The 26,749-nt window shown below is 44.6% G+C and overlaps 1 protein-coding gene across 1 annotated transcript; it reads right to left on the minus strand.

Moving 5' to 3' along the window:
• Window positions 1-1,994: 1,994 nt before the first annotated feature.
• LOC147216575 (transmembrane protein 47-like) lies at window positions 1,995-12,972 on the minus strand. The gene is made up of 3 exons (XM_086176973.1): window positions 12,676-12,972; window positions 7,458-7,598; window positions 1,995-2,754 (listed from the first exon to the last, which is right to left on the minus strand). Exons 1-3 carry the CDS (start codon window positions 12,890-12,892, stop codon window positions 2,573-2,575), a joined length of 540 nt encoding a protein of 179 aa, XP_086033099.1. The 5' UTR covers window positions 12,893-12,972; the 3' UTR covers window positions 1,995-2,572.
• Window positions 12,973-26,749: the final 13,777 nt, after the last annotated feature.

Genomic DNA, 26,749 nt, shown 5'->3' on the forward strand with positions numbered 1-26,749 from the left:
GCCCAGGAGAAAAAATGCGTCAGGCTCGCATTTCGTGGACTTCAAGGATTCCCGGGTGCTTTTTTTTTTTCCGTGGCAGGTGGAGCGCGGCCGTGCGTGCGTTTGATATTGACCCCGGGGTCGCAGAAAAAAAAACAAAAAAACGTCGGGTTAATGTGTAATTTCTGCGGGGCCGTGCTTGATAGAGGGCTGCTTGGGGGGTAATGTATAGCCCGGGTGTTCCTCCGTCAGACCAGGAACCCGCCGAGCACGGATCAGGTTCGCCTTTCTCATTTTCCATTTATAACTTGAAATTTGCGGCGCGCCCGTGCAAAACCGTTGAATATTAATGTTAATGGTTCCTTCCTGCAGGTCGCCTCTGTCGCCTCCGTCCTCCGGGTTCAGTAACTGGAATCTGTCCCTGCAGAGTCTGCAGAGTGCAGGGCCTGCTGGTTACTGTCCCCGGGGGAACAGCCTCGCTGCAGGAGATCCACCCTTTCTCATTAATATCGCGGGGAAAAGCAATTTTCGGGGCCATTTCCGTGCCGCGCCGGCCGCGAACCTCCACGGAAATCATTAGAACTTCCTCCGTCCGACATATTCTTCTCCTCTAAATGTGCATTTTAGGACGCTCTGGTTTTTTTTTTTTTTTGCAAACGCAAACAAAGAGGAACACGTCCAAGGCCCGAGAGATGCAGATGGCGCTCGGCTCGGCCGCCAGAGAGCGACAGCCGTCCGCGGATTCGACGGGTGAAGAGTCGTGCACCGGAAAAAAACTCTCTTCTTTCCTTGGAATTCAAAATTTTCTTCCTGTGCAATTGCAGAGATTTAATGAAAATAAAAACACTGTTTTTCGTTTACTGTTTCGCTGTCGGGATGTCGGGACGTTCGCCGTCGTCCGTCGATGTGTTTATTTCTGGGTTTTTCTTTTTCAATCATGGGAATAATGACTTAGCAAGAAATGAACAACAAGAAACTAAACTCGCCAGCCTTCGAATAATAAAAAGCTGTTTTGAAATCGATTTCATTGCACCGGAGACACGCTCACCTCACACCTTAATACTTATTAACAACCACCAAGTCCTGGATGGAGACACCAAGCGTTTAAGGCTGAATTATTCTGGCACTGACAGGCTGAATAAATGCAAAGTCAGAAAGCTACTTTAAGGGACGTGTGTGCGTGATTTGTATTTATATTTAATATCACTTATTCCCATTATAACTTGAAATTTGCGTCTCAAACGGATGAATATTAACATTCAGGGTCCTTCCTGCGCCGCTCTGCAGTCACACGCCAAGCAAAGTAGGAAATACATTTCCACGCTGTACATATGAAAATGCTTTGAATTTGAATCTTTATAATAATGTTTACAGGATCATTATTTCTTACCAATGAATGAACTGCGGACAGCAAAGTAAGAATTCGATCGGACGGGGAAACAACTGTACATATGACAATAAACACTTTGAATCTTGAATTAAAAAGTGGATAGAAATGTAGTACTTTTTAGTCTGTGCTGCATAATTTATTATCACAACAAATCTAATATTCTTTTGAATAAAACCGTAGCTAAATAAAGAAAATCGGTAAAATCCGGCGAGTTCTCCATGCCGTTTGCCGTTTACCGATCGATCGATGTTTCACCGCGTCCTGGTCAATGAGGAATCCCGCAGGTGCTCCTCCTCCTCCTCCGAAGTTCGCCGATCGCTCGCTTTCCAGCGGAGATTCTGGACTTAAGATGTTAAGATCATATTTCAAAACAACCAGAGCCGCTTGAAAATAAGGTGTTTTTCAGCCGGCGGCTGCAACCCGGCAGGATACGGCTTTAAACGTCCGCCGCCTCCTGCCGGGAATGTGTCCTCTGGATAATGAACGTGATTTGCATTCCGCTGTGCCGTCCAAAACAAAAAAAAAGGGGCGCTCCTCCTCTCGGCTTCTCCCTTTTGAGCGCAGGTCAAAGGTCGTGGTTTCTGATCCACCTGCTGGAAAATAATTCACACTCCTGCGGTAAAACTCCCCAAAACTACACTTTTATTCAGGACTTCTTCTCATGTAGAAACACTTTGTACACATTTACATTTTCCGTCCGGAGGGGGGGACAAACCGGCGAGGGTTTCTCTAAACAAACTATCTCTGCGCTACGGAAGCCGACTACTTTACACCTCTACTATCGGAAGGCTCGCTAGATGGGAGTTTCAGCCGCGGAACACGACGGCTCGACGACGGCTTCGTCCTCGTCGGACGCTACAAAGAGTTAAAAAGGAAAAGGTTCAGCCGCTGCTCGTTGGGGTCCAAGCCGGGGGGAATCTAACAATGGCGGTCCGGGTCCACGCGCGGTGGAAACGTCCAGCATCGTCCAGCTGATCTGCCAGCTTTTTTTTTTTTCTTTTTTGGCCGCCTCGCCCTGATACCGGCAGGGCTGAGGGACCCGCGGGAGGGGCAGGGTCCTATTCATGGCCTAAAAACTGTCTAAAAATAAGTGAGGGGGCAAGAAGGGAGGGTGACAACATACACATCGGCCGTGCAGTGAAGATATGTAGCACTCGTTTTCTAAGTGTGTGTGTGTGTGTGTGCGCCCGGCGGCGAGACGACTCAGTACATGGCATCCTCGTAAATGTCCGTCCGCAGGCAGAAGAGGATGCCGCCGCCCAGCATGAAGATGGTGGCCCCCCAGCCCAGCCCGTAGCCCCAGTTGAACTCGTGGTACGTCTGCAGCACGTTTCTGTCGATGAACTTGATGGGGTAGAGGACCAGAGCGCAGGCCTGCAGGACCACTGCGAGACAGGCAGAGACAGAGGGTTTTAATATTTGCGCGTCAGTTGATGAAGCCTCATCCGTCAAGGAGATCAACCTTCTGAGATAAATGTGGAGTTGGGAGGGTTGGCTGTCACCAAATTCAGCTCGCAACCATCGCTATAAATTGCTTATCCTGCAGTCGGGGGTGCTGGAGTCTATCTCCGAGGTGATCGGCCCAGAGGCGGCGTTCACCCTGGATCCATCGCAGGCCCACGTATGGAGATGTACGACCGTTCACCCTCTCATTCAGACAGCGTAAAGCCGTGGAGATCCGCTCACCCTCTCATTCACATCACACAGAAGCATACAACTACTCACCCTCTCCTTTTAACATCATCTAGACATTCACCCTCTCATTCACATCACACAAAAGCATACAAGTACTACCCCTCCCCAAACATCATCTAGGCAATCACATCATATAGAGATGCAAACATCACCCTCTCATTCCTGTCATACAGAGGCATACAACTACTCACCCTCTCCTTCTAACATCTAGACATTCATCCTCTCATTCACATCAAACAAAAGCATACAAGTTCTACCCCCTCCCAAACATCATCTGGACAGTAACCCTCTCATTCACATCACATAGACATGCAAACATTCACCCTCTCATTCCTGTCATACAGAAGCATACAAGTACCACCCCTCTCCTTCTGACATCATCTAGAGACATTCACCCTCTCATTCACATCACACAAAAGCATACAAGTACTACCCCTCCACAAACATCATCTAGACAATCACATCATATAGAGATGCAAACATTCACCCTCTCATTCCTGTCACACAGAAGCATACAACTACTCACCCTCTCCTTCTAACATCATCTAGACATTCATCCTCTCATTCACATAAGACAGAAGCATACAAGTACTACCCCTCCCCAAACATCATCTTGACATTCACATCATACAGACACACAAAAGCATACAAGTACTACCCCTCCCACATCATCTAGACAATCACATCATATGGAGATGCAAACATTCACCCTCTCATTCCTGTCACACAGAAGCATACAACTACTCACCCTCTCCTTCTAACATCATCTAAAATTCACTCTCTCGTTCACATCACACAAAAGCATACAAGTGCTACCCCTCCCAAACCTCTCATTCCTGTCATACAGAAGCATACAACTACTCGGCCTCTCCTACTAACATCATCTAGAGACATTCACCAATTCATCCTCTCATTCATGTTGTGTAGAGATGTCACACGATGAAGCTCTCCTTTGTGTCGTGGATGTGCAACCATTCACCCTCTCATCCAAACATCTGGACGACGTCGGGTCTCCAATGGATCTTCTCCTTCAGACGTCACCCAGCCATGGAAAACCGTTCATCCTCATTAAAACTCATTCATCCATCCATTCATTTGTGTCGTGTAGAGACAACATTCACCCTCTCATTAAAACATCTGGACGCTTTAGTGTCTCCAGTGAAGCTCCTGTTTGTGTTTAGACGTGCGGGAGGAACCCGAAGAACCCTGAGGAACCCCACTCAGACATGAGGAGAACGTGGACCTTCTCGCTTCCCGCTGCGCCGCGACAAAAAACACGACTTGAAAACGTGAGACGAGCCCGCGGAGCTTTAATTCCCGTTTGATGAAAGCGGCAGCGAGAAAGATAATGATTCATCGGCGGCGTGATCGAGGCAGCGTGAATCCTCCTTCCTGTCTGTTTCGCGACTTCCTCTCCGCCCGGCGCTCGGCAGCAGAGCCGCATCCGTCTTTGCATTTCTAAAAGTCTCCTTTTCTTTTATTATTAATGTGTTAAAACGCGTCGGGAGCACGGTGGCAGTTCGACGGCGACGGATGAGGAATGCAAATAAGGATTAGTGTTGGGACAAAAAGCAACACGCGGCGATATGTCGGATTTTGGAGGTTGGAAAACGCCGGAAGCGGGAGAGGCGGAAGCCCAGATTGGCTGAGGAGCTTTGACGGATTGGGAATTAGTGCTGCAAAAAGAGTCCCGGTGATTCTGCGAGCCGTCGACGACGGAGCGACGCCCTTCAAAGAGGCGCTTTTCTGACTTTCCGGGTCAAATCTGTATTGTGTTGACGGTCAAAACACACTGAAACACACACACAATGCGGCCTCGGAGACACGGCAGGAGTTTTCTATTTCCAAAATCCACGTCAAAACTCCTTTTTCCGTGATTTCGGCTTTAAACGGGTCATTTCTATGTAGCTTTGCGTTACCTTCATCCTATTTTATTGTCATTCACATGCTTGCGTGATGAGACGTCCCGCAGGAGGCGCGAAGAAAAACAATTTTTGTTTTTTTTTTTTCCCCACTTGGCTTTGAGAGAAGGGGGTGTAATGTTGTTGAAATGTGCGCGCACAAAGAAAAATGTCTTTGTCGGACGGCCGTCTCGACCTTGCCGCGCGGAAGGAAAGCGACCGCTGCTAACATCACCGTGAATCATTTTCACGCGGCGCGGTTCGACTCCCGCGGGCGACGACGTCCGCGCGCGTTCAAAGACATTTTTTCCAACACTGACTTCACCCCCTTTGTCTCGGTGCGACTTCCCCCTCCGCCTTTCCGCGGCGTCTCTGGGGCCCGGCCGGCTGAGGTCATATTTCTGGACAGAAAACGAATACCGCGGACGCGGCGCTGCCAAGAGGCATTTAACAGCCTCTCCGCGGCCCCGGGTCTGCGAGGACCCCGTATCCTGGCAGGGCTCTTCACGCCATTACACACAGGAAAGGATAAGACGGCGTTCCCACGCCGCGCGAAATGCCGGATTAAACCTCGTTCCTCACGCCGGGTGCGTTTCCTGCAAACGTACATCGAGATTTGTTTCTCGACATCTGCGAAGAGACCTCGGAGACCAGAACATCTGTCCCGGCTCGGCGTCCACACCGGACCTCCTGCAACCCCGCCTTTGGATTCCGCCCAATTACCCTTTGCCACATTCTGCTCGATTTGGCGGATTGTGAGGAAGAAGTTTGAGAAGAAAAGAAATAGAACGGCGAAACTTATAGAGACGTAATACAACCGTTCATACATCTACTCACTCGCGTCTTATAGAGACGTTACACGATCAAACTTTACTTTGTGCCATATATATTATATATGCCTTATATATTATTTAATATGTATACACTGTATAGGTTTATAATTATCTCACTTTTGGTTTGATTTGTATTCAATTCAATTCGATGAGTTGCCAGTCGGTGACACCATCCATCTTTTCTGCATCTGCAGCCCGTCTTCTTTTCTCTTGAAAAATTCCACCGGCTTTCCCGCAAGCGTCGGATGCTCGGTCTCCAGGCGCCGCTGTAGTTTTGACGGCTCAAGTGCTTCGTTAGCCAGCGTTAACACACACTCCACACACTGGGCGCTACCTCCGTTTACCAAGCCGTACTTAATGAAGTCGGGATTGTACTTGCGCAAAAATTTACTTTCGTCTTCATTTTTTCGTTTTAAATATTTCTCCATCTTGTTTGTTTACAGCTAGCCGAGCGTCTTTTCCTTATTTATGGAGCTGGTTAAAGTAACAACTGACTGATGCATTAGCGCCGCTACATGGTCAGGAGTTGTTATTGCGACACGTACAAAACAGATTTTTTTTTGCGGCCCACTAGGTGGCGCTCGGGGCCCAAGGTTGGGCCGCGGCCCTGTGGTTAAGAATCACAACATTCACCCTCTCATTTGCACGTTTTATAGACAGAAATATTCACCCTCTCGTTCCGTTCATCCACTGACATCCAACATGTGAAGCTCCTGGATGTGTTTGGAGGAACACGGAGAACCCTGAGGAACCCCACGCAGCCACGAGGAGAGCGCTAACCGCCGCATGTAGCAAACATTTGAAATAATTGTTTGGCAGCGCCGTCCCTGCACTGTTTTCCTTCTCGTTAGCGTTTGTAGCATTTTGTGCTGTAACGCGACCATTTCCCACAAATAAAAAGGACTTCTAATCCCGTTTCATCTTAAATAGTAAACAGGAATACCAGAACAGAAAACATCTGACTGCATTCCTGTCGCGAGTGTTGACAACAAAAACAACACCTTCCTGTTTTTTCCCTTTTAAATCAAGGAACGCCAGAACGGTCGTGCCTCTTCGGTGGGACGAGCTTTTCCAGCGGAAAGCGGGGGTGGCGGCGGGACGACAAAAGTACCTTTGTGACTGGCGACCGCGGCGTTTCCCCAAACGGCGGCGGGGCGGCGTGGGGCAAAGTGGGTTTACTCAACTGGTGCAGAGGGGAAGCAGGGAGGCGTATGTTTCTTATATAAGAGTATTGTGGCAAGCGAGGGGGGAGGGAATAAAAAGCGGGCAGGCGTTCAACTGCTGAGAGTGAAAACAAGGAAAGGAAAAAGTTCTGAAAACTTCTTTTACGTTGAACCTGAAAATCCCCCTCTCTTCCCCTGGGAACATCGCTTTTCTTTTTTTTTTTTTTTATTTATTTCTTCCTCTCAGTGACTTTTCTGTGGCTGTTTTTTTTTTTTTTTTCTGGGCCGGCCAGCCGGCCAGCCGGCGGGGCCCCCGGACGCCACACCGCAGAAAATGTGAGCTCAGTCTCTGAGGCACGTTCATCCCCCTTGAAACCCGCCTCCCTTCTATTTAATTCAGCGGCGGAGCGAAAAAGAAAAAATAAACATCCAGAAAAACGCCGTCTATATGGAAATTCTTGTCGACGCGTAAACAGGCGTTCGCGGCGAGACGTACCTGCGGTGAAGAGGAAGATGGCCACCGTGCGGTAATGGCGCCTCTGCGTCCCCTGGCACAGAGAGATCAGGGCCACGAAAAAGGCCACCAGCGTTGCCACGGCGCCGGCCACCAGCAGAACCAGGGTGGCAATCTGCCAGTCTGTGGGACGGGGAGCCACAAAAAAACAGAAAGAAGAGGCTGAATTGAAGCGCTGTGTTGACAAACAGGAGCTAATCCCCCGGGCGAGGGGAACAGGCCTCCCGCCCCACCAGGTTAAATCTATAGATTTCCACACGCCGGACGCTCGCAGCCCAGCGCTTTCTGTGGGTAAAACACCGAAAGCGCTTCACGCTTTGCAGAGACCATGATAGACGTTTGCACGTCGGGGAATTAAAATCTAACTCACTGTGTGGTGAAATGGGACAGAAAAAAAAACAGGAATTGGATGTAGATTGCAGAAAAATTAAATCTAAAAAAAAAACAACAATATATATATATATATATATACAGCTCAAAAAAATAAAGGGAACACAGATTCATTTTGACTTGTTTTAAGGACATTACATCAAAGTTGGATCAGCCTGGAGTTTGTTTTTACACTTTAATTTTGAGTGTGATTCTTATCCAGACCTCCATGGGTTGATACGATTGATTTCCATTGATCATTTTTGTGTGATTTTGTTGTCAGCACATTCAACTGTGTAAAGAGCAAAGTATTTCATAAGAATATTTCATTAATTTGGATCTAGGATGTGTTTTTTAAGTGTTCCCTTTATTTTTTTGAGCACTGTATATATATATATATATATATATATATGTAAAATGCCTCACCTACTGAAGTGTTGTTGCTGCTAATGGTTCGTCCGCGATGGGTTAAATGCAGAGAGGAATTTCCAGCAAGGGATTAATAAAATTAAAAAAAAAAAAAAATTGTAATTAAAATTTATAGAAATTTCTGCCAAATAATTGGAATTAATACACGGAAAAAAATAATACATTTTTAGAAATTTCCACTGTAAAAAAAACAAACTACTTTTCAGACCACAAATTCTCTTATTTTAACCTGCAACAGGAAGTTCAACACCCCGTGTGATGATACAGCAAGAAAAAAAAAAAATCAAACTTAAAACACAGAAAAATAAAATCTAAATTTATAGAAATTTCTGCTGTTAAAAACAAAACAAAACCGGTTTTATAACCATTGTTCAGAGGGAAAAAAAATTTAATTCTCTGATTTTGACCTGAGATGATTTATTTTGCTACTGACAGGAAGTCCAACCCTCCCCCATGTGATGAAACACAGGAGAAAAATAAAATAAAAACTGGATTTAAAACACAAAAAAATAAAATCTAAATTTATGAAAATTTCTGCTGTAAAAAAAAAAGAAAGAAAAGCTACTTTTACAATCCCTGAAAGAGAGAAAAAAAATTGAATTCTCTCATTCTAACACGTGAACCTTCCGGGTTCACGACCGGCGCTAACAGGAAGTCCAACCCCTCCAATTTCCACCTGGTTTAAACGTCGGCAGCAGAAATACAACCGCCGTTCCTGTGAAATCTCACCTGTGGACACGGACGCCGACCCCGACCCAGAAAGACCCGACGGGAGAATTTGCGTCTCGGGGAGAACAATGGGGGCGTCTGTACCCCGAGCCCTCGCCTCATTTGTCTTCTGGAGGGCCGGAGGGGGGGCGGCGCCAGGATAACATCTGAATAAGCCTTGAGCCAAAACACGGCATGTTTTTCGGGACAGCTTTTTCTTTGTTTGCCATCATTTAGTCAATTATGCGAGTATAATGTGTGTTTTCAGGTGTAAATCATGACCCGGCATCGCTGCGCCTGCACCCCTTAGATTCAGAAAAAACTTTATTTGTCCCTGAGGGGTAATTTGGGGGCCACATGGGGTAGCAGCATCAAATTGTGAACAAAGAATAATAGATAAAATCCATTCATTTAAAATAAATTGTTATAAATCATTATTTATTTATTGCACTCGTAATGCTACAATGCTATGCTAAATGTAACGTGCACTTTGCTACACTTTATCTCTAAACTCTATTTATGGACGGAGTAAAGCCACTCCTCTTTTTAAAAAACATCAAACTGTCCCTCCTCGACCGGCTTCGAACGACTCTTCGAACGACCCTTCGAACGACCCTTCGAACGACTCTTCGAACGACTCTTCGAACGACTCTTCTGACACCTCCTCCATATTCCCATAGATGTCTACAGCCTTCTCACAGATGATGCTCTTCGTCATAAATGTGATGGGCGATGCAGGTCTGATCCCATTCGGTCACTTTCATATTGAATTCATATTCCACATCAGGACGGCCCTGGAGGACGGTTCATTTTAGAAGGCAACATAAGGAGGTTTAGAATATGCTGGTTGTAGTTTTATGCAAGCTCTTCATCGATGCCTTATTAGCAGTCCTTTAAAATTAAAGCAGCAGTGAATTACGTCTTGTACAGGGGGAAAACGAAAATGAAGGGTTTTTTCTTGTTTGTCTAGCATTTTGGAGGTTGGAGTTTATTAAAATTCCACCTGCAGTGGAACCTTGTCGTACGAGTGACTCAACTTAGGAGGTTTCCGAGCTCGGAGCCGTGGCTCGGTGGATGTTTAGCTTTGTGTGATCCGAGTCCAGATGTGAGTTAGGAGCGAGTGACACGAGCTTTAGACACCCACGTCGCCGCCGCTGTCCGTGAAGTGATGTTTAAAGACAGTGGGATGCGCCGCTAGCTGGTAGCTAGCCCAGAGAGAATCATGGAAAAACACCAGCGAGCCGTGCCGGTCGTGGACTCGTCCATGAAAAGATGGTGAGATACAGTGATGGAGAGTATCGTCTGTGAGAAGGCAGGGGACATTTACGGCAATTTGGTTAAGGTGTCAGAAGAGTCGTTCAAAAGAGCCGTTTGAAAGAGTCGTTCAAAAGAGCCGTTTGAAGCTGGTCTGGGACAATTTGATGGTTTCAAAAAGAGGAGCGGCGCCGCTCCGTCCACAAAATGGAGTTTAGACATAAAGTGTAGCAAAGTGTGCATGTTACATTTAGCATAGCATTGTAGCATGAAGGGTGGAGCCAGTTCATTAAGTGATAGAGCGCTAGGAATTTTTGTGCAACAACTCCCCGTATCAGAATCAGGAAAACTTAATTTGTCCCCAAGGGGCAATTGGGGGGCACATAGGGAAGCAGCATCAAAATTGTGAACATCAAAATATAATAATAATAATAGATAATATAAAGTACATAGATAATATAAATATATCTATAAATAAATTACTGTACAAAATTGTGCAATAGTTACATCGTCTTCCGTGCAATAAATGTTTTACAGTACAACAACCCCATTATACACATAATTACTACATGTAATTTCCATAAAGTACTGTGATTCTTGTGATATTTCAAAGTTTAAATACATTTTTCTCATTTAATCTGGAACGTATTCATAGCGTTTCCATTCATTTTAACAAAGAAATTTATTCACATTGACCTCCATCGGGGAACCGATTCAACTCGCACGTCAAGGAAAGGAGCGTCGGGAGAAAAGGTGCGTTTAATCCGGCGGACTTGAAGAGAATTTATCCGAAGGTGAACGGCCGCTCATTAGCGCGGAGCTGGATGTGTTACGGCGTGATGCGACCCCCCGCCGCCCCCCCCCCCCGCCGCTACTTTAATGAGCTCCGCGGGATTGAAAAAGCGCCGGGCCGCCTCCCTTTCAGCCCGACGCATTCCAGCCCAGCAGAGAGCCGTCGGTCACACCGAAACCCCACTTCCTTTACATTCTTTGCGGCGGCGAGGGCGGTGTGTGCGCACGCACGTGCGCCCGGACCGGCCGAGCGGGGGGAGGGGTGGGATCTCATTTCGGTCCACGCTTGGCCACACCTGCCCCAGAGCTTCCACTCGGCCCAGAGAAGGGAAGCTATTTTGAATGTTTTGACTCGCGGCCATGTTAGTTTTGACGCTATTTTAGCAACGAGCCCGTCGGGGCCCCTTTTTGGTGCAAATGACGGGGACGTTTTTCCCCGAGAGGAGGTCGTGGGTCGTGAAGGAAACATTTTACAGACGGAGACGGTCCCGTCGGGTCCCACGACACAAATGAATCTCTGCAAACCCGAATGCGAGCTTTCCGCTGCCCCGCTCGCCAAAAAAGGGATGGCGTTCCAGACGGGAACCGGAAAAAACAAACACGGGAAACATTGAAAACCATCGTAACGCATCCTGGATTCACATTTTAACTCCGTATTCCCGTCTGTGGTGGCGCTCACTAGTTTAGAAAGCAAACTAGCAGTGAGTCATCTGTAAAAATACATCAGATAAATGAATATATTTTAATGTGACGGCTCACGGTCGTAGCAGTGCAGGCTAGATTTCCATATTTGATGCTGACTTGATAAGTCATGTCAGTTTCTACAAAGTTTTTGCAAGATATTTATTTAGTCCCTGCACTGCTTTTCATTTTATCTATTGTTGTTTTATCTGTTAAGAACATGAACTCATGGCGGTAAATGAAACGAGCTCCGGCGTTCATGGCGTTAATGCCACTTTTGCACGAGGTTCGACGCTCTGCGGTGGGGAAATGACCCCGGTGAGTGGATTGTAAAGGGGCATAAATGTGATATATTGTGGGAAAACATCCCAAAACACCCAGAAAAACAATGGGTTTTAAAGATAAGATGAGAGAAAAGTTCATTAATGCTGAAGGAGATTACAGAAATGAAGCATCATCACATGGGATGGGGATTTGATTAAATTATACTAAGAAAATACTCTATTGATCGCCTTGGGTGAATTTTTTTGTCATAGCAGCGCAACAATAACAATAAATATGAGTACACACACACACACACACACACACACACACAATACACGGCAGGACAACAATATGGATAAAAATAGACAACAGGCTGCAAAGGCAAGCATTAAATTATGATGAATTAAAATGAATTTAACAAAGACTGGGTGTAATTTTGTACAATTCTCTACTGTCGCCATGGCGACCCGGCCTCACCCCGAACCATCGAAAACAAACGGCCGGGGGGCCCTTGAACGCAACACCTACGGCGTGGGAACGAGATACCACAACAGCGCTCGAACACTTTCCCAGCACATTCCAACTTTTTTTGTTGTTGTTGTTTAATTTCATTGTGTTTTTAAATCGCTTTTTTCCGATCTGGAAACCAACAACAATAACAAACAAACAAAGAAAAAAGAAAAAAAAGGAAGCGTGTTCCTACCGGACGTTAGCGTGGAGAAGCAGCTCCACTCGGCCTCCCGGACGGGCGGCCGCGCCTCGGCTTGGGAGCAGGACTCCCACAGGGACAGGGAGAAGTGCTCGGCGGTGACCCAGGCGGGGCTCAGCAGGGCCACCACGTCCAGACACAGCGCCAGGAAGACGCAAAGCAGCGCTATCAGCTTGAAGGGCCGGAACACGTACACCTCGTTCACCGACATGGTCTCCGGTGGCCGGACGGGACGCCGGGGAGGCTCCGCCGTAGGTCCGTCTCCTTCGAAGGCCGAACGCCGACTGAGGGTGGCGCGAGCCCGCCCCGTAGCCACTACAGCGCGCGAGGCGACGCCGTCGTCAAGCTGGCGGAAGTTAGCACGAAACTTCCGGTGAGGGTGTGGTTTTTCAAAATAAAAGCACGGACGAGAAGTGGGCTGAACCGTCAATGTCTCTTTATGACCTGTGAATGACAGGGTGGATGGTTGTGTCTCTATTTGATGAACTATCTATTAACATAAACATTATTGATCCCCTCAGGTGAAAAAAATGTAAAATATTATCATTTATATAATTAATAACTGTGGAAATAAATATAGAATATAAATAGAAAGGCAGAAGATAGAAAATAGTAAGACATCTACAAATAAATAGACAGCAGGCCGTATTTCTCTCCATAATATCTTAATAAGAGGGTTTATAGTTGTATGTCTCTATATGATGTGAATGACAGGGTTAATAAGATAAACTTTATTGATCCCCATAGCAGAAAATCCTTTGTTGTACCATCGTTATAATAGTTAGAATATATAAACAAAAAATAAAATAAAGATTATTATATTAATGACTATATACTAAAATGCATATATTAATAACTATGAAAATGAATATAAAATATAAGCAGAAAAGCAGAAAATAGAAAACAGCAAGACATCCACAAATAAATATACAGCAGGCTGTAGTTCTCTAAATAATGTCTTATTAAATAGGGTTGTTGGTTGTACGTCTCCATTAGATATGTGAATGGTTGTATTTGTCTGTGACGTGGAAGAAAGAGTGAATGATTGTGAGTCTATGACATGTTAGTGAGAGGGTGAATGTTTGTACGTATCTACCGGCTCCAGCTCACCGACAAGCCTGACTGCAGGATAAGTTGTAAAGGAAATGAAAGAGAGAATGAATTCCTTTTAAATCACTCTCTACTTTTCTTTCCCGGCCACTATGTTGGTTGAAAAGCACGACAATCAGGACCATTTTTAGAGGCATTTTTTTTCTTTTTGGAAAAGGTCATAACCTTGACTTTACTTCGTTGTCTCCCTTGCAAGTCTCGATGTTTGATGCTGATTTATGAGCAGTCCTTGGAAATATAGTGTCTCCTCCAGTGCTTTATATTTGGTAATTTGGTCCCATAATTCTCTCTATAACCATTACTTGCATGTTTCATATAAATCTCTGATTGTTTTGCAACACTCTTTTTCAATCTAATCTTTTATTTATGCCATTCTTGTTCGATTCCAGGTCGTTTCTCGCTCTGCATGTGGTTTCTGTCGGTTTGGACAGTTTCTTGCTGCAGCCCTGAAGGGACGCTGTGCTTTTATTTTGAATTCAAGCACCGGAATCCGAAAGCGCGTTTTCTTTCTCCATTTGGAAGCAATAAGCGACTTGCTGGTCTGAGGTTTTGGCAAAGGGAGACAATCTGAGAGAACCCAGTAAACAAGCCCCACTTTGCTGCACTGTTTGGTGAAATGACGGGCTGCAGAAAGATGCAAAGTGTATAAATACAATTCTAAAGAATGCAGGGAAACTCACAAAGCAGAGCATCTTTGGGATTCTGTGCAGCACCTTGTTTCCACGCTAGAAACACGACTCACGGCTTTTTTTTTTGTTAGAAAACTTCCTGCATCTGGACGTGTCTTTTCCTTTGAACAACAAGGATTGCAAACAAATAAACTTAGCCCTCTTAAAACCTACTTTTGTAACAAGGTGACCGTGTCGAACATTTTTCGAAAAAGGAAAATTGAGCATTTCCAGAAAACTACCATCTCTGATGAAGACAGATATATAGATGGAGCTTATAATTTGTAAACTCATTGCAAATGAATTTGCATTAATTCTATGTGCTGTAATTCTCCATATGTGTAATAGTTTTATTGTCTTCTGTGCAATAAGTGTTTTACTGTACAACAAACCCTTCTTATACACATAATTACTACATATAATCCTATGCATGTACTAGTAAAAACACGTGTAAATACGTTTCATATATTTTTACATACCTTTAATTTTATTTTTATTTATTTCTTGCGATATTTACCGTTTATTATTTTTAATAAATATAATCAATTAATACTGTTTTTTTTTTTTTTATTATTTTAATGTATTAATCGCTATTTGATTTTTTTAGATTTTTCCCATTTTTTTCCCAGGTTGTCTCTGTAGCAGGAGCAGCTTTCAACAAAAAGCAGTTTCCCCCCCCGGGGGATCGATTAATAAATTATTAATAAATATTGTGATCGTGAAGCTGCTGCAATGCGGCGGCTCTCCAGCAGATGACAGCCTGGTCCAGAGGTTGGTCCTGGTGTTCTTCTCGTCCTTCGTGGCAGAACTGTGATTCTCCTGATGATCAGAAGATGACATTAATATGACAACATGCAGGAAGAGAGAGCGGAAGGTGGAAAATCTGCGACGGGCTGAACATTTTTGTGACATCCGATCAATGAAAGCTTCGATCGGCTCGACGCTCTTTTCTCCTAATCCCTCTTTTGGCTCCTTGCTGCAGCCGGTGTGTAGGCTGACCACGCAGATATTTTTAATTCCTGCAGGAAATAACCCCCCGACGCGTTCTGTAACACGCTGTGTGTGCAGTATCTCCCGTGAACAGCAGCGGTTTCACAGAAAAAAATAATAATAAACCCTCTGAATGAAGTGACACATAGAATATTAGGCTTGATTTGACTGTAATCCGGCCTCGCTGCGGATTCAGCCCGGCGGTTATTCAGTTATAGGAATCTTGTCTCCAATTCTATGACACTTAACTATATTTCTGTGCAATATTTCAACATCCATCAATTCAAACTACCTTTTTCCTCCTTAGTTTTGGACGTTTCTTCCGTGATTTATTCATTTTCTTCTCCAGGATGCTTGTTATTGTTGAGGCGTTACACATTTGGATCGCTATTTTGACGAAAGAGACTTTTTCCATGCTTGGAACGGGTCACAATTCGGACAGTCGGCTCTCGGGGAGCCGAGACGATACAACAGAACATCCGTCACGTCCGCCGTGACGCCGGCCGTGATTCACCGTCTCCTCCGCGCATTTCTCGACAAGTGATTTATGAAGCGACGGCCGTGCACCTGCCCGGAAAACAACACCATTTATCTGGAAGCGTCTCTGCTTCCTGTCCCCCTATTTATTTTCATTTCCTAAAGAGATCATTTGCCGAGAACCGGGTTCCCATTTCGCCGCCCTCACACTCGGTTTCCTCGGATATTTCAAGTTCTACTGATGTTTTGCAGTGAGACATTTGTCCCAGTCCAGCCGTTCATAAAGGAAGATAACATAGAATTCCTTGCTATCGTGATAAGAGCTGCACACACACACACACACACACACACACACACACACACACACACATGCGTATGTGTGGCGTTAGTAAACTGTCATGTTGCAAGGATGTTTACACTTGGAAGATGTTGATTTACTAACGAGACAAGTTTAAAAAAAATTTGAAGAGATTTCAAGAGGCGCCGTCGTTAGCATCAAGATCTGGCGGTTGCTAAGAGACGCCCCGATGTGCACGTGAAAGCCAACGTTTAGCCAAATATCAACATCCGAAACAGCCGTCGGGGTTCAGATCGAAGAGTGGATGCAAAGGGCCGATTAAAGATATCACGTACGAAGTCCCGACGCGGAAGCTTTTGTACGTTGTGCGCCTACAGTTCCAGATAAACCAGTAGGAGATCAATTCGGGGTTTAATAATCCGTCTGGCTCCGGTACGAAACACTTCCTGTTGTGTTTAATTCCACCCCTTTTTCTTTTCGGGGGTCTAGATTAGAGGCTTTCAGTATGTCTGACATAATGAGACTTTCAGACTTGTCAGGCCTCATGGTGCTGCCGGGCCGCCGGCGGGGGCCTCGGAGGAGGAGGCGTGGAGTATTAGGCGTATCCGTGCACGGCGTATTGCTCATTTCCTCTGAACGCCGCTCCTCCCCCCCGGCAGAGCGCCCTGTCATCCTCCTCCAAAAAACCCCCTCATTAGAAAATCCGCAGAGCAGACAAAGCTACTTGAGATGGCATGAATCCCCGCTTATGAGGAGAGCTTTTTACCCCCCCCCCCCCCCACACCAATAACCAACCAAACCTGCACACACACACATCGCCATCACACACTCGGAAAGGATTTATCGCAATGGAAACAGTATTTCACTCCGCAGTAAGTTACTTGCAGCTTTTAGAGATTCATTCAAAGTGGTCGGTTCGTCCGCTGACTTCACATCTGGAACGCGATGAAAAACCTCGTCGTCCCGTTTCCTTTCCCGGCCACGTGTTGGACGTTTTACGGCGAGAACCGTCTCGATAAACGTCCACCGGTCGGACTTTAACAAAGCAGGAGTGACTCGCGGTGACACGCCGGTGACTCAGCACATGTTTGCACGGCGATGCTCACGGTTTCAGGGAACAGAAAGCCTCTTTGCGAGCGACTCACTAATGACATCATCCTTTGTCGCTCATCGCCATCTCCCCGGCGGGGCCGCAGCTGATTACGCTCAAAATAAGCCTCTCAAGGTTTTTTTTTTGGGGGGTAATCTTCCCTCTGGTGAATAAGCTGCCATGGTAACTGACAAGGCCTTGTTTAGTGCCGCCATTGTTGCGGAGCGCTGCCCTCCTCCTCCTCCTCCTCCTCCTCCTCCTCCTCCTCCTCGGCCACAGGATGGAGATAGTCTGATCATCTCCAGGTGACCCTCACCACGGATTGGGATTATTTACTAATTTGTAATATCGTTGGATGTAAAAGTGCAGTCGCCGTCTCACTGCATCGCCGCTTTTTAACTTTTTAATCTGATATTAAATTGCAGATTTTTTAAATCATAATAATAATAATTTTGCAGTGTATGAATTTAATATATTAATTAGTATTTTATTATTTCTTTATATATTTATTATTCATTTTTTATATATATTTATTATTTCAATTATTTCGATGGTAAAATAAGCATTTAGAAATTATAGCATCATCCTCCGCATCTCCCCTTGTTTATATCACATCAACGCGGCGTTGTGTTTGCATAATTATCCGTCAAAGTTTTGTCATTTATTTCAACCCCGACTAAAACGGCCTTCTAAAGGCAGATGACGACGCTAACCATCGTAGAAAAAGAGCAACAGCTTCGCCGCTGTGGGCTCCCCTTATGGCATCAGCGTGGGAAAGGTTAATAAGGGTTTGGGGAGGGTCATAAAGCTTTAAAAATGTATGAAGAATAAAATAAAAATGAGTTTGCTACTTTGTGCATTTTCCCGAGCGTGATGTACAATAATAATATCTCCCATGTTGGACATAAACACTGTTCATTGTCATGAAAGGCGATTATAATTATAGGGCGGCGGGTGGATTAAGATACATATATATGTATGCTGGTACTGCAGTGGAGACTGTGTGTGTGTGTGTGTGTGTGTGTGTGTGTGTGTGTGAGGGCTCTGGAGCTGCATGTGAACATAAATCAGTTTTGACAGACTCTCTCCTACAGCAGTTAATGGATGAAGACAGGTTGTACTTCCCTTTAGGTTTTACTTTATTACCAAAGCCTACCTGGTATCAGGACTGTGAAAATAGCACGTGTATTAAATACCTGCTGTAGATTGTAAAGGGTTGTAGGTAAAATGTCTCGGACGCTTAAATTAAGCACCGAGTGCAAAGTAATTGCTGGTTCATGCCTGTTTTAAAAAAATAAACTTGTAAGTAACCCATTTTGCAGGCCATAGGGTGCACGATAAAACATACGGTAAATAAAGCCAAACAAAACAGTCAGTTTAGTCCAACTTTAATCATCTTGCTTTGGTATTTGGGAAACTCCACTTGTTTAATGTTGAATTGTTTGGCGGCTGCTCTTTTCCCATCATCGACTGCGTGACTGATAGGACTGTTTCAATTCTGCTACTTTTTAGGGTGCTCATCCACACAAATGTACAGTGATATTATGTCGAAGCGCTATTACAAAAAGCGTCGGAGGTGAGTGTGCTATGTACTGTTCTCTGATTGGTTAACGGTTGCCAGTGTGCAACATAAAACTGGTTGGAGGTCAGTATGCACGGACCATTTTGGAGAAAATAAGATTTTGAATGCGCCTTATAGTGTGAAAAATACGGTAGCTAAATAATGCAATGCGACGGGCACCCGGAGGCGCATCCGCTGTCCTCCGAACGTCACTGGGCAGAAAGCCGAAGCTCTCCAGGGTTTTGCTCAAAGTCCACTTGACACCTCCACCCGTTTGAAGGTGGTTGATGTGAGCGGAGTGAATATTTCATGACGTCCAAGACACTTCTATGCAAGCGAACCTCGCAGCAGCCGGGTTTGAAGTGAGCCACCTCAAGGTCACGTTGACAGTGCACGTCGAGGGCCCCCGCACTCGGGGGTTAGCGGTTAGCTCGGGGATCGGGACAGATGGCTCTCCGGCGTCGGGTTTTACCCCCCAAAAAAACTGCCGGTGTTGCCGAGCAGTTCAGGACGGGACGGTGACGGATCAGACGGGACTGCTGAGTCGAAGCTTTTCTCACCGCATCATACTCACTGTCGCGTCAAGACATGAGTTCAACTCCAAATGAATTAGAACGGACAATATTTATATATATATATATATAGCGGAACCTTGACTTGAGAGTGCATCAATTTAGGAGTTTGCCGAGATACAAGTCGTCATTCGGTGTGTGTTTTGCTTTGTGATATAAGCTCAGATCTGAGTTAGGAGCGAGTGTTTGACGCCACCTTCCGTGACGTGGTGTTTAAAAGCAGTGGGATGAGCTGCTCGCCGCTAGCTAGCCCAGCGAGAATCGTGGAAATAGACCGGCGAGGCGTGTGTGTCGTGGCAGACGGCGGGAACGTGGACGGGCGAGGCGTCGGAAGAGTCGTCCGAGGCCGGTCAGGGACGGTTTGATGGTTTTAAAAAGAGAAGCGTCTTCACTCCGTCCATACATGAAGTTTAGACATAAAGTGTAGCAAAGCCTAGCATTGTAATATTAACTGTGGAGCCAGTAATAATAATAATAATAATAATAATAACCTTTATTTATACTTGTAAGACCACTGAGGTCTCCCTCATTTTCAGGGTCGACAAGTTTACAAGCAAAGCACAGCACAGCACAACAATAAAATGAGATCAAAATAAAAAACAGGAGATAAACTAAAACAGGTGAAAATGAGATTAAATTAAAGACAGTACGGAAGCAGTAGATAAAACTCGAAATAAGTTAAAAAAAAAATAGATCAAATTAAAAAGTACAAGGGGGTGGATAGAACTAAAAACAACTACAATTGGCAGTACAAATTAAAAAAACAGGAGATAAACTAAAAACAGGTGCAAATGTGATTAAATTAAAGACAGTACGGAAGCAGTCGATAAAACTCGAAACAAGTAAGAATGAGATCAAATTAAAAACTACAAGTGGGGTGGATAAAGCTAAAAACAAGTACAGTCGGCAGTACAAATTAAAAAAAAATTAAACATTAAGTTTAATGAAAAAGGTAAATACACTTAATAAAACCAGTTTTGTTTTTACGTTCTCTTTTTTTTTTGTAATTATTCGTTATCTTTAAAGTACATATTTTGTATTTAAATCAAACAAAACCGGAAGTTTTGAACGACTTATTAGCATTTCAATTCATTTCAATCGAGAAATTTAACTTGATTTAGGAGCGACTTGAGTTAAGAGCTCGGTCAGGGAACTTGCAAGTCAAGGTATTCCCGCACACTTATTTACGGACAGACGACATCAATCACGTCTATTCCGTTTGTTAGGGCAACAATGAGCCCGGACTGTTTCACGTGGTGCCGGGATGGTTGTTGAACAGCCGCTCAGGACGACTCCTATATGGGCCTCCTCTACGTTATGTTCACTAAGTGACAGATTTATCGCTGAGCGACTCCAGTCTGCCTCCTCCAGGCGCAGGCCTGCTCCATTTCAGGGGTCCCACTGTGTTCCTGGATGTCCACCTGTCTCTTAGCGGCTTGACCGCTCCGGGACGGCCCGCCAGCTTGCGGACATCTGTTTACATCCTCCTCCATCGGTCGCCATGGCTGCAAACCCCCCACCGTCACCAGCCAGAGCCCGGACGCCCATCTCCGCCCCTCTCTCTGGCGTTCCTCCCCCCGCAGACACCAGCTGCGAACCACTTATGCTTATCCTGCAGTCCGCCCCGTAGAGCCTCGTCATGTCCGCAGCCGACGCAGCACTCTGCGCCGAGCCGCCACAGTACTTTGCTGCGTGCGCGGCTTCTTATCGCCGCGTACACACCCCGAAGTTGATTACGCGTCTCTTTCGGCGTGGAAAATTAATTAGATGTGAAATTGCGCGGACGACCGATGCATTGAATCCGCGCCCGGCGCAGCGGGAGGCTTCCGGGATGGCCGAGATAAATAGTTTGCATTTTAATATCTCGACTCCGCTGACATTCGCCGACCTTTGGAATACGTTCGACTGCAAATTCAATCCGGAGAATTCGTCAAGGGGAAAATCCTGGAAAAGTCCCGGGAGTTGGGACAATCATAATGGGCGTCACCTTTGCGGACATGGTACCAAACTTAAATTCGAGCGGTTTTAATATTCAACCTGCATTAAGTACCTATTAGGTACTGATAATAATTTAGAGTTGTAAAAACAGGCACGCCGTGTTTGTTATGGTCTTATTTCTCCCCTTTTTTCAGCTGAGTGATGAGTCAAACTTATTTGAAATAGATGTGTAAAGTTTCTCGTTCAAACAAAGAATGACGCCTGTGCAGAGTTTGACAGTTTGAAGGTGTAAATCTTACCTTGGTGATGCGACATCAAAAACATTGTCCGTTTTAATCCCGGAGCTTTATCCGGCGGAGACGACCGTGACGCGGGAACTTCAAGCCTTCCTGTCAGAACCACTGAAAATGGAGACGTGAAGTAGGTTAAAGGTCACGCAAACTGCTCGGCGAGGGGAAATGACTGACGGTGAATGACCGCAGGATCATTTATTGCCGTATTATGCGAGTAAACGGCTCTGTTTGGATAATAATATTTATTTCTGCCACGTGTTTTTTTTTTCATTAACCGCGACGGAGGACATCCGTGATTGTACTTCCTGTGGAAGAGCTCAGAACGTCCTCTGGAGGTGCGAACGCATCAGTGCGTTACCTGAAATTTTTCCGAGCGCCTGCCACAGCACCACGGATGTCCTCGACGTCGAGAATAATTATCGCCACGCAAAATCCCCCTCTGCTGCGTGATTCAACCAATTTGCAGTGAATTTATGATTCCACTTTTGGCCGACAGGCACTGTAACAACTCCAATTGAATTATTATGAAAGGCGTCCGTGTTGGATCCCCATCATATCGTTAATTAGTGCGACTGTAAGTACATGAACCCGATCTTTATTTTAATGCGCGCTCATAAACCATGCAGGCGACTCAGACACCCGAAGCATCTCGCAGACGAGTGAGAAATGCGATCAGATTTGGAAAGTCGGGGACTACATGTTCCTCTTTGGCATGTGACCCGGCACCCAGCACGGAGCCAAACATCCAAATCTGTTCCCCTCACCATATGCCACCACACTGATAAACCACCTCGCGCATTGAATTTTACTCCCCACCGCCCGATGAGGGAGGTGCGGAGCGGCCACTGATCACAGTGAATTAGAGTTATGCGTAACATGCAAAGGAGAGGCTCCAGAATGTGACAACAGCTGAGTTTAAAAGTGAAGCTTTTCCGCCTGAGGGGAGAGGAATAGGCGACAAAGAAAGAACGGCCTGCTGTGAAAAGAGTCAGCTCCTTTTGTTGGCTCTTTTAAAAGCTGCAGATTACTCACCGATGTCTTCGGTGTCAAAGCAGAACAATTAATTAATGAACAAGTTTGCGAAAGAACAACCCAAAAAAAAAAAAAAAAAAAAAAGGAACACACCTCTGTGCCCCCCCCCCCCCCCCCCCCCCCCCCCCGGTCCCAGGCCTCGTTAATATCCTCATCCCTCGGCAGCTGAAATCCCCCACGCAATAATGGAGGAAATGGATAGGAAAGAGAGCCTCTGGCTATACTCCTGTTTCCTGGTCACTTTTATGGTTTCGCGCTGCTGCGTTTCTTCACCGTGACCCTTCAAGTCAAAAGTCCTTGAGCAAACGCTGAACCAGACTCTGTCCTTGTTTAATGAACTACTGAAACAACAGGTCGGAGGTGTTTCAGTGAACTTTTGAATTTGGGATCAACACAAAAGTACTTGGAGGATAAATATGAATCAATAGATTCTACTGTTTAAATCTACCATTGTAATTTGGACAAGACTCGCAACCGAACTTACAATGTCTTTCTCTTCCTGCTGTTACAAATTTAAATTAGCGATGTGTATAACAGACCCGATTAGTCCCAAAAGCACCTGCCTTTCATATTTACACACCAATAGCTGCCAGGATAATGTAACACTTTAGATGACTCGACAGCTCAATGTTAGCCGTGGTGTAATAGCATGCAGCTGCTGCTAGGTAAGACACGTGGCCCAATGTGTTAGCATTGTTTGCTAACAAAGACAGCAACTGTGTATGAGCATACCATAATAATAGGCTGAGAGGCTTGGCCTCGAATTTAACTTTGTGATGTAACCTCTGTATTGACATACCGCCAATTCACAAAAAAAAATAAAATAAATAAAACCGTAGCAACTTTATCAAGCTATTTTTCTACATTTGTGAGCAAGAAAAATGTGAAAAGATATATCCTGTTTGTCTCATTCTAAATGCGCACAAGTCTATCGACAGAAATAAGCGGTATTGATAAGAATGAATGAACAGAAACGGGATGTTCAGAGCATATTAAAAGCACATTTCTGTCAAGACTGCTTTGAGCGACTGAATAATTCTCCTTCACCAAGATAGATATTGAGTCCTATAGTCAGATCTGCTGCACTTTCCAACCCGGCTCTGTGGAACCCTATACGTCTGCACCGTGGCCCAGTTTCCAGGCCCAGAACTCTTCTGTGAATTCCAGATTGTTCAAGAACAATGGAGCTGTTTTTGACATGATGTTTCACCTGGTATTGCATTTGATGTTTTTTTTTTTTTTTCTTGGCAGGTTTTAGCCTTCGGGGAGTATCATATGACACCCCCAAAGTGATGCATCTCACCTTTCTCTGTATGACGATGCTGGTGGAACTCAGACTGGAGCTTTCTGCGAAATCGATACTCATTTACAAAAACTACCACCAGGGCTTTTTATTAAAACAGGTTAAATGGCCATGAGGTCGGAGAGCTTTGCATCCATATCTGGTAATTTGATCTGAAACACAGTCCGTTGAGGGTTCTCTTAAGGCTGTGTTTTGGTTTCAGCAGCGTAACACTTCCTACATGTGTAATATATCTGACCCGACAGGCTCATTCATGTGGTGACACATTGCTTTGGTGACCCTAAAAGTTGACCCAAGATAATCACTTTGAACTTTTGCACCAGGTGATGAAGGGTTGTTTACAATCCGAGCATCCTGATCCAATATTGTGCTTGTGCGGGATTCCAGACTTTTTAAAATAAATCATTCAATTTATTTTTTTAATTGTACACACTGATTCATAAATCCATATATAACAAGAATCAAGTTTGGAAGTCAAACTGCTGATGGCACTTCTATCATACATATTTTTCCACATATTCACATGATTAATATGAAAACTCACAATACAGAAGAACTGAATTTGTTTTTTTTATGAGGGTTGGCAACAATACACACATATATATGATACACTTTAATGAAACCTCATTCTTTAATAGTAGACTGCACATTTAAGATGTTTTATTATTAGCAGGTGCTGTGCTGCACAGTAAACCTACCTGTCAAATTGATGTCAAGCTTCTGTCGGCCTCCTGTGGAGACTTTCAGGTAAATGTACTCCGTTCACAAATTAAGGATAAAATTCACGCATTAATTAAATCATGCATTTTTTTCCAAATGTATTTACCATAGTCATATTATGAAAACAGCACCTGCCCCTTTTTTATTAGAGAAATCCAGAGTGTATCAATATGCAAATGCTTTAATTTCACGTGTATTGACACAGTGTCTTCAGTCCCTCCCACATGGGGCGATGCACCCTCTCTTATTACATTATGTTAAATGAGGGTCTCGACGAGCTGACTTTGTCTTGTACCAAAAACAATATAGCGCTTTTATAAGCTGCGATTCAGGTGGGATATAGGACCAAGCTGGTGTTTTTAGGGAGGTCAACTAAGCATCTCTGCAGAGAATTATGGTGGTCTTGCCAATCTTGGCAATAGGTGAGCATTTTTTTTTATACATTATTTTAGGCTACATTATGTTTTAGTATTTTTCACACTGAACTTGGTCAGAAATGTAGAAAATTGTTGCCTCAATATTAATTTCTTAAAGTAGCTAAGGCAATTAGTGCTATGTCAATGCTAAGGTAACGAAAGTAACTAGCATGCTGGCACTTAACATAGAAGCTAACTTGAAGCTAAGTCGTTTAGCTTACTATTATGGCATGCTAGCACATAGCTAGAATCCTAGCTTAATAGCGCACAGTGCTAACACATAGCTTACCCCGACTCAAGTGTCTTAGCTAACTGCAGCCGCATGCTATCTAGCAATGGCAAACTAAGATGGCGAGTTATGTCAAGTGTTATGTTAGCCTAGCAGCTATTGGTGTGAAAATATCGACATAATGTGCTTATGGCAACCATTGGAGTGTTGCTATATAAATTACTTCGTTTTGTTGCCTTGCTAATCCTCTGACGATGCCCGGTGTTTAGCCAGGTATTGTCCATTGGCTTCACTATTAATGGGAGCATCGATTGAGTGGCATCGATATATCGGTACTCATACACGCTACTCCCTCGAGCATCGATTAGTGCAATAAATAATCGATGTTAATTAATAAGTAAAACCAAAATAAAAGAGTATGTGTCACTTACGGACCTATTAGTTGGAATACGGCGTGTTTTGTTGACCCCACGGTGGGATGAAAGTGGACTATTCCACCTATGTCACGTGACCAGAAGCGCGGCTCGCAGCCTGTTAACAAAACCTAGGGACACAAACTAAAAAATTCTTTAAAACTAATGGAAAAATCCAAAAAACAAAATATATACAGTTTCATGAATGATATTCTCTTCGATCCATTGAGCTAAATATATTTTGTGATCCTCTTGGCACTTCCTTCCCTCTCAAATTATACATTGTTTCTCAGGCCTTTACTCTCGTTTACTCATCCAGTTAATTGATTATATACAAAATAAGAGTCTTTATGTTTTCTCGGGCCAATTAAATGTCACTGATGTACAATTGAGTTTAGCCATGTTTGTTTGTTTACATGTTTTGTTTGTTTGTACTTTAAGTTCATTAGAATAAAAAAAAAATTGGATCGTAAAGCGTTCAAAGTGTTATATATTTGGTAATGGTGATTATATTACGGATTAAAGTGGATAAATGGATATCGATTTGTCTTTATGTATATGATTATTTATAAAAAATCGAAAAGTAATAAGTAATCGTGGTCGCTCATCTTACGAGTGGGCGTGGCTTCGACAGGTGGAGAGGCGCAGCGGGTGACGTCACAAAGCCCCCGCCCCTTTGAAGCACTCTCGATGATTAATATATCAAACAAATGTAGGAATAACAATTTGTTTTTGTTTTTTTTATTCACAGTCTGCCACTTTAAACAATCAACTCCCAAAGTGAAGAAATGACTTCCATTGCGCGAATTTTGTGTGTGAGAGTGGGTCCCAGTGTGGGTCCCGGTGTCCGGGGCTGATGTCATCCCGGCGGCGGCGCTCCTCCTCCGGCACCGCGGCTCGGCGGTGGGCGGGTCCAGCCGCGGTGGCTTTAGGACCCAGTAGCTCCTCCGGAGAGGCA

Source organism: Fistularia commersonii, chromosome 29 (genome assembly GCF_037954325.1).
Source record: "Fistularia commersonii isolate RoL2024-O1a breed Wild chromosome 29, RoL_Fcom_v1.0, whole genome shotgun sequence".
Lineage (NCBI taxonomy): Eukaryota > Metazoa > Chordata > Actinopteri > Syngnathiformes > Fistulariidae > Fistularia > Fistularia commersonii.